Consider the following 8,786-nt stretch of genomic DNA (forward strand, 5'->3'; position numbering starts at 1 on the left):
TTATTGATGCCACACGTGAAGCACGTCACCTGCTGCTGTCAGCCTCGAAAAATTACCGCATTGTTGCTGTACACATTACAACGCATTGAGAGTTTTCGAGAAACATATTTTCCTTGCTGGGAAAACAAAAGGCAGCTGCTCTTTCGTGGGAAAGCAAACTGAAACAGTCGTTTCGGGAAATCCTGAGCGGCACCAAACAATTGTGCTCAACCATCAGTGGGCCCGCGTGTCGACAGCGGTGGATTCATTTTCCTGTTAATTGAGCCTTTTCAATTTTTGCGGACGTAAAAAGACACGGCGCACAGACTGGACCATTTTTAGGTCCGAAAAATAATTTGTGTCTTAACTTCACGAAGTGCCATTAACAAAAAAGTCCAGGATTCCGTTTAATCCGTGACGCACGAGGACAAGATTTTTTATCGATTTCATTCTCGCAGATACGAGACGAATCAGCCGGAGTTTCCGCTTAAGATAATTCACCTTTGCTGCAATTATTCAACGCTTTTTGAGCGGGCGCACGTCACAAGGCATATTCAGCAGAATGATGCCACGAGAGTAACAATCGCGCCGCGCGCTGCTCGTATAATACGTGTAGATGGGAATTCCAGCAAGGTTTCGCTGGAGAGAGGTGCGCTTGCTTTTTCACTAGTTGGCGGGTTAGTTGATCGTGCGCTCACACACCGGCCGCACGACTCAGTGTTGTTACAGGTCCCGCCGTTATTACCTTGTACTAGGGCAGTTAATTTGCCCCTCAAGTTCGAGATCCCCACCCTCTCCTCCACCGAAGTCAAAGAGCATACTCTAGTCAAATGCCATCCAAAAGTTGCAAAGTGCGTTCCAACCGAAAGGATACCAACCCAATCATCCAGAAAGGTGAGATTGATATTGCATTTACAAATTTACCACGATTTTAACAAGTTTTAGAAGATATCGTGCCTCTCGATTAGTGCCTACTTACAAATATTGAATATCCTTTTTTCGGTTCTGTTTTTATTTCGCAATTTACGTTTTTTGCGGTTGAATTCTTTAGTGCTTACGCGTTTTTGACATCACTCTCAAGTTTCGGTTTTTCCTCTTGCGCTGCCTCAACAACAACGCCTTTGAGTGAATCACTTTATAAGAGATCTAAAGCAAACAGTTTCTGCATTTATCAATAGTAAAAACGTTTTATTTATCATGGCGAATATGCCTGGCGTGTCCCAAATTTGTATCGTCACAGTCAGATGGCATATCAGAAATAATACTGTAGGCATAATATTATGGGACTTTTCCACACACTCGTCACTCGCTTTTGTGATTTACTCCCGCATCCGCATCGTTGCTGTAAATTATAACATCTGCAGGCTGACAGTTCTGATGATTTTATCAGAAAAAGGGTTTCCCTGGTGATATACCAAATCTCCAAAGAGCCCGTACCTTCACTTTATTCCGTCTCCGTGGTCCTTCAAGTGTATAGGAGGAAAATCCTCCTTTATCGCGATAGGAGAGAATGTTATTGGAATTTCACTTCCTGTGGTAATTTGACGTTATTCACTCGGGATTTTCACATTCTCACAAAAATCCCACAGATTTTCCACGGGGAAAGCTCGACAGGCAAAATGATATTTCCCAAAGAAAGAAAGATATTATAACATATAAAACTTACAATTGATGTCACTATACAAAAAATTAAACTCCTAAAAATGGAAATAATGTTGACCTGGATCATTTATCGTTATCATTAAAGTGTCATTTTGCACCCGCTTACAATCAGCATCGTGATCAAATCAGCCGAATTTCATTTAAATCGAATAATAAAGATTTTAATAACCATCTAAAATGATGAATTATTGTGAAATCATTTGCGCACCCAAAACAATAATATTTTCCTAATATAACACGCAACAGACTTGCCTTCAAAGAGATTCAGTAACCTGTAATAAACTAGACAACCTTCTGACTTGTTTCCTCGAGCTTTATTAGCTAATTTCTTTTTAGTACGCGAACTTGTTTACCTTTGCAAAGCTGCAAATTGAAGTTCTACCGCAACTATTTTAATTGACGATTTATAGAAAAATCTACAGCTCAAAATTATAAACTTTCATTGAGGTGTGATGTTTCTCTACAACGGTTCATAAATGAAAAAAAAACATGAGCTGTCTTCTCTTCGTTTACAAGTTTAGTGTATTCCGGAATAATACAAAATTCCCCGACTAAACGAAGATCGAAATGCAATCCTAAATCAGCGCCGGTAGAAAAGCCTGAGTGCTTGGCGAAGGAGTGCGGGAGCCACGGTTTGAATTTGCCTCGCGAGATGTTCCACTCGCGTCGGATTGCTTGCATCGCACATGGAGTAGGGAGGGATTCTCCGCGGGTCACGTGACTCTGGCAATTGTATAACCCGTTTGCTGCATTGAACGGCGAGCCTCCAAGGGCCGAGCACCTGTGCACCAGGTGCCCCGAAAGCGACCTCCGCAGCGTGGGCAGCGCGTTTCCGGCCTTCTCCCCCGCGTGGTCCTCAACCCCCGGCCTTGGAGCGGGAGATCGCGCCCCCGATCAGGCCCAGAATAAGCCACTTTCGACGCCAAGGCTCCGCCCCGGGGTTTCCCCGAGTGCGACGGGGAGTGCGCGCTGGCTGGCCGAGCCGAGCGAGCTCTCACTACTTGCATTCGCTCCTCGCTCCGACCGTCAGTTTACTAATAAGAAGTGTGCTAGACCATTCATTGCGTGCGTCCGCTCTCTCGGCTCAGAATGGCGACCGGTGCCGACGTCTGAAGACCTCTTCAGACGTTCTCCGCCAGTGCGTCCCGCGCTCCGTAGCTCTAGCTAGCTTCGATTTTCCCAAACTTTCACTAGAAAGAGAGAGACACATACACACACAAAGCGAACCATGTCGTGGCACGCGCGCAGCAACTCCGCAGTGACCCAAGGTGACCAGGGCAGTGGTGTGCTTTCAGACTGGTCATCCAAATGCGTTGAGGACGAGGACAACCTTGACTCTGGTTTGGTCGCCTCGGAACAGTCGCTCGTGTCCGATCAGGAGTTGAGCCAGAAGAGGGACTCCGCCTTCCACGAGTCCGAAGAGAACCTGCTCTCGAGCGTCTCCTCCATGCGGTACGACCACCAGGACTCGGGCCTCGGACTCAACGAGCACTTCAGTGGGCTCAGCCTTAAGTCGTACCTAAATGACCTCAACTCGCCCCCGTCGCCGACCAGCACCACCTTTACGCCCTCTTCGCCGACCGGCTCCTGTCAAAAGGTGCCCCTGTCGCCGCAGAAGGAGCAGCAACAGCAGCAGACGGACGGCAATATTGCCCTGGCAGAGCTTTACTTCCAACAGGACGAGGATGGCGACACGTAAGTTTTTTAGATTCGAAGTTTTTTTATTATTTTAGAACCATATCGGAAATCATAAAACTAATGCTTTGAAAGCTACGAATCAGGTTAATTGATTTTTACTGCGCGATAAAACCTCGCGGCTCAAATTCCATTTATTATTAAGTTTTAATGAGATACAGATTTTGCTGGGAAATTCCAATCTTATGGCGATTATTATGCTGGTAACCTACTTTTCGTAGATGCACGCGTACGTTTATAAAATTAATTATTTATTTAATGTTGCGTCCATTTTCAATAAAATAAAATTAATGATTGCGATTCGTGTTACAGGCAGCTGCACATCACCATCATCCAGGGCTTCATTGAGGCTGTGTGTAGTTTGATAAGAATGGCGCCAGACCCGTCGTTTCTTGACATAGCTAACAACTACCACCAGGTAAGAAATCTTTTGACTCGCCAAAAAGCTTGTCACTGACGAAACAACTGCCTCGTTTCCGCAGACTCCGCTCCACCTGGCCGTGTTGACGAAACAGCACCGTATCGTGCGCGTGCTGCTGGTTGCAGGTGCCTCCCCGAACCTCAAGGACTTAAACGGAAACACTGCTCTGCACCTGGCCAGCGAGCAGGGATTCACGGATTGCGTTCACGCCCTTCTGCAGCCCATTACCGTCGAGGAGATGTCCAACTCGGGACTAGTGTTCACTCAGCCTAGATACCTTTCCAAGCCAGCGCTGCTCGAAGAGCGAAATTATGATGGTGAGTAGAGTTTTATGTCGATTTCGAGTGAAAACTAAATATATATGGACGGAATTTCCTCCGTATCGAACGCGGGTTTTTCGCTGCTGGCGGACATGCGGTTCCTTTAGAATTTCGCGTGATTTTTAACCAGCCGGGAATCCCTAATTAAAGCCACTATGCCACTACATCCGCACATGCCGTTGAAAGAGCGATGATTTTTCGGCCGGCGCTATATGTGCATTGCGCAATCACACCTAATTTTGAATGCTGTGCAGAGCCAACAAAATAATCAAGATTCAAAACTGCTAATCTTTACGGTTCAATTTATGATCACTTTCCTGTTTACCAGTCAATAATTTCACAGACAATTAAAAAGCGACAAACAACTTCGCAATTGGAGATGGTATCTGAATATAAGCCCTCTGCTAACACACTGATAAAGGGTTAATCTTCACGTGTTCTTGCCGTTCTTGCGTGCGTTTCATTTTATCAGTTTAAAATTATCACAGCCATATGTTCCAAAAACGTGTTTGTCAGTGTCCACTATGGACGCGTTTTCATTTTCCAAATATTGCTCCGATTGGCACATGGGTGCCAGTAATAACCGGAAACGCATCATGAACGTGCACCACATCTATCAAAGTGACGCATAATTCGAAAATAATCGGCCAGCATCCTGGAACGTGACAGTGACGACGATAAAATAATTCCTGTGGTTTTCAGCTCACCAGAATAATCCTTTTAGAGGAGAGCGAGGAATCCCCAAAAAACATTTTGCGTCATTGTACAAATGCGCGCCGAGCAGCAAGCGAGTCGATATTGTTTGTGCCAATTAAAAAGTTCGACCTTTTGCTGGCCGTGCAGATTGCGCGAGGGATTCCCGCTCCTCGATAACCTTATATTCAGCCGGGAGAGGCAGCATACCGCATGCTATTGCCATTACTGTTAAGGTTGTTGCACTGCCAGAATAAACTGATGGTCGCGGCCCGTGGGGAATCCTGCGAAGGAAGCGCGCAGCTCTCGCGTCTGGTTTCTCTCCTCGTCCGCACAGGAAAGCAGGAAAAGAACTCGCTTAAAACATGCGTGACGCTGGATTTCCAACGGCGACCTGAAGCGCCGAGGAAAGTCTTCTGAAAATTCGTAAAATTCGCCCGCGGGTTTTCCCTGTCGCGTTGTTGTTTATACATTTCATTGTAAGTGCTCTGGTATTCGTGGGGATTTGGCGCCTTGCGTGACTTCGACTTTGTCGACGCAGGAAATAATGGAAAATAAGGCCGAGTGGTGCAACGCGTGTACTGGAATGCATCCACCGCGATCGATAAGCTGCAATAATGTAGGCCAAGTGCAAAAATCGTGTTCCCACGTTGGAGCAAATTCACGTGCTTGTTTGCCGAAAATAGCCACCGCCAGTCTTTTTGCCTTTGGCGGCCGCCATCTATTTTCGCGACGCTCGCATTCGCTAAATTTAGAGCGGAATCCGCGGCCATTCATTCAGACGCGTGTTATGCACACTGCGCTTTTTGCGACGCCATTTTTTCGCAGTCGCAATCATGTAAATCAGCAGGTTGCAGCGAATTACCCTTGCTTATGCGCAAACACGCTCGTACACAAGCTGCTGCCGCCTCGCGTAATTGCGATCCATTAATAATAACGAGGATGGAAATATGTGCTTGCAGGTCAGCTCTGTGTTCATTTGGCAGCCGCTGGCGACCATGCAGATGTATTGAGACGTCTCGTGTGGGCAGGGGCCAACATCAACGCTCGAGTAAGTGAACTTTCACTTTTTTTCGGCCCGATTCGGCGAAAATCGCGTATCGACCCGGCGTGTTTTTCACGTTGCCAATTGCTGCTTGATTGCAGGAGCTCAAGTGCGGGCGCACAGCATTACACGTAGCAGCAGAGCGCGGCAAGAAAGCCGTGTGGACCACGATCCTGACAGATCCCGATTGCTGCAGAAAAGTCGACCTGTCCCTGGAGACGTACTCAGGGTACACTGCCTACCAGCTGGCGCTCTACGCTGACCTGAGCTTAGCAAAGGAGCTGTCGCAGCGAGGGTTCGCGAACCCCTTACCCGTGGATGAAGAGTCTGACTCGGATGACGAAATGGTAAGCCATTTTTATCTCCGACGCAATCGGTTCACCAATTCTCGAGCCTGGGAATCCCTGTTGGTGCCTGTTATCGCCTGGGTTCATGGGCAGCATGAGAGATTGCTGCGCTCGGGGTTTCCCTCTATAAACGTGTTTCGCGCAATCGGACGTTTTAATTGGGAATACGCAGGTTCACTACACTCCCAACTGGATAGCATTGAACAAACCGGTTTATCTGCTGAAAAGCAGTTCGTCCAGATTGTCCAGCAAAAACGTGCGAATCGTACGCTAAACTGCGTCTCCCATGCGAATTGTTTAAAAATAGAATTAATCACCCCCTTTTTTGTGATGCCATCTAACAATTTTATTTTCTTGTGTTGATCTCTACAGGTTCTGAGTCATAAAAGGCCTGTCGAGGGCTTCTTTGGAGCATTCAACGGCCTTATGTCCACGAGTCGCCCGATTATGAGCGCCTGACCAACCCTTCGGAATCAGTGATGATGGGGGGCAAAAACGGAAGTACTATGGGTCACAAACACACTTTAGAAAAAAGAAATATTGCCTAGTTGTAAGGGGAGATGATATATTAATTAACTGCTGACGAACGCGCAAGCGAGTGATACAGTGACCAAAATATCATTTATTGTAAAATGTTGAACACGCAGACACTGGCCATTACTAAGTAAAACAAGACTGTATTACACTTATTAACTTTCATTGTGGTGTGCCTGGCGATTGTGAAGAGAAATGTGCAAACCAAAATCATTGAACTGCTGCGGTGTGCAGAGGCAAGAATTGGCTGGGGTGAGTGAGCAAGTTCGTGGGGGAAAACGCACCTTTTGGTGCCCAATTCACAATCAATAGTTCAGCTTGTACCTGAGTGAGGGCGTGAATGAATTGCGACACTTAATTTCCTAGCATGTAATTTTTCTGTTAGCATGTAAACCATGACACAAAAAGATGTTATTAAAACAAGAACGTAATGTTCCAATCACAAGAAAACGCTAGTGTTTGATTACGAATAATTCTCTCCCGCAATGGACTAGAAATAAAAGGCAAAGGTGTCTATGTGGAATGCGGCGCCGCGCTGGAGCAGATAGATTTCTCCGCCGTGCCGCGAGCTGCATGACTGCCGCTGCTGGGAATCCCCACCCACTTGCTGGCCGCATATCAGGGCTTCCCCAGACCACATGCTCTTCGCCTTTCATTATGCCAAGTAGAGAGATACAGCACCGAAATTCTGGAGAGCGGTGTATCGACCGTCGGGTTTTGCCGGAATCCCGCTTGTCTGACCTTGGCTGCGTCGCCCACACAAATCTGCATTTTTGTAGCCTCTTTATTTCGATCGGAACAAAGTATTTTGCCGTGCTGAGAATACGTTGATCGCAGGCCAATTAACTGCATTGGTTAACATAGTCTGGTCGGCAGTTTACTCATGCCCATTCTTATGAAAGAAAACAAGCGGTTGCGTTTGAAAATGAACAGCCGAGAAAACCCAGTGACGAACAATGGAGACACGATTATGAGTTAGTTCTTCGCATTTGAATATCAGCGCAGAGTCTGGGAAACAACAACAAAGCTGCCAGCAGTGCGGTGACTAAACAACAGCATGTGTCCCTCGGCCGCTCGAGACGCTGTGCCGGACGGACGGACGCACCACTTGGGCCCTGCTAATTTTGAGTCTGGCCGAGATGCCAAAAGCTGTGCTCATCGTCGCACTTTCAAGTTGCCTGCCCTTACATGGAGCTGATGTCCGTGCCTCCGTCAAAGTCGCGCGTCAACTTTGTTCGCTGCAATGAGGGGGTTATTTTTGATTGCGCGAGCCTCGTGATCTGTAACAACGCGGCCTTAGTCATTGTTTGGTATTATCGACGCGTTATAATTGTTATGCAAATGTCTTTAAGCGCTGTCAACTCAATCCGCGAATTAATCCACTCTGCTTTAATTCGAACGAGAAATATTATGCTAAATAATACTTTTCATAAACCAACAAGGCGACCTTGTCTTGAATCGACGCGAATTTTTGACGGGAATCTGTGGGAAGACCAACGCACTGAATGCGCGGACAAAAAGTGCCCGATGTCCTCTAGCTATTACCAAATCGTTGGCACTCTTGCTGCCGGCGCTTATTACGAAGGCGACGGCAGCCGGCGGCGGCACAAATTATTTCTCAAGAACAACCGACACCTCACCCGAAAAACGCTGCCAATGCTCCTTTTGCAAGTCACGCGCCGGTGGTAGTTTCATGTAAAATATTTTTCGCGCGACATTTTATTTATAAAAAAACGCGCTTCCATTTTTATAATTACAAAATCAATTTTTTCCTGATCAGACTAGCCATTGCTGAAATAATTTAATCAAATTTTCTCGATTTCCCCTGCAATGTGTTAAAATAGAGATGCTTTTTTGCGTCTTTTCCTCCCTGTTGCGCTCTTTCGCGACCGGTGCGTGAGAAAGAGTAAACAATATTTTTAAAGGCGCGGACGCCAATGCCAAGAGTCCAAGGCGATGAGTGTGCCTGTTATTTGTGAAGCAGCTTGGCCCGAAATACTCGGCGAAATTCCCCTACCCACCCTTCGCGATGGGCCCTAAATTTAACCTGGCGTGAGCTAATTCGATCGGCGGGCGAGAAGAGCCGCGAC

At 46.7% G+C, this 8,786-nt stretch overlaps 1 protein-coding gene across 2 annotated transcripts; it reads left to right on the forward strand.

Annotated features, from left to right (window-relative positions):
- Window positions 1–657: 657 nt before the first annotated feature.
- On the forward strand, window positions 658–7,146 carry LOC135948555 (NF-kappa-B inhibitor cactus-like). 2 transcript variants are annotated; one of them, XM_065497897.1, is made up of 7 exons: window positions 658–873; window positions 2,937–3,336; window positions 3,649–3,754; window positions 3,819–4,074; window positions 5,733–5,821; window positions 5,917–6,162; window positions 6,535–7,146. In XM_065497897.1, the coding sequence occupies exons 1-7, from the start codon at window positions 810–812 to the stop codon at window positions 6,619–6,621; spliced, it is 1,248 nt and encodes a 415-aa protein (XP_065353969.1). In that variant the 5' UTR covers window positions 658–809; the 3' UTR covers window positions 6,622–7,146. The 2 variants fall into 2 exon arrangements, with proteins under 2 accessions (XP_065353969.1, XP_065353968.1); XM_065497896.1 differs by lacking the exon at window positions 658–873 and having other exon boundaries at window positions 2,374–3,336.
- The last annotated feature ends 1,640 nt before the right edge of the window (window positions 7,147–8,786 follow it).

This window comes from Cloeon dipterum, chromosome 1, assembly GCF_949628265.1.
Source record: "Cloeon dipterum chromosome 1, ieCloDipt1.1, whole genome shotgun sequence".
Taxonomy (NCBI): domain Eukaryota; kingdom Metazoa; phylum Arthropoda; class Insecta; order Ephemeroptera; family Baetidae; genus Cloeon; species Cloeon dipterum.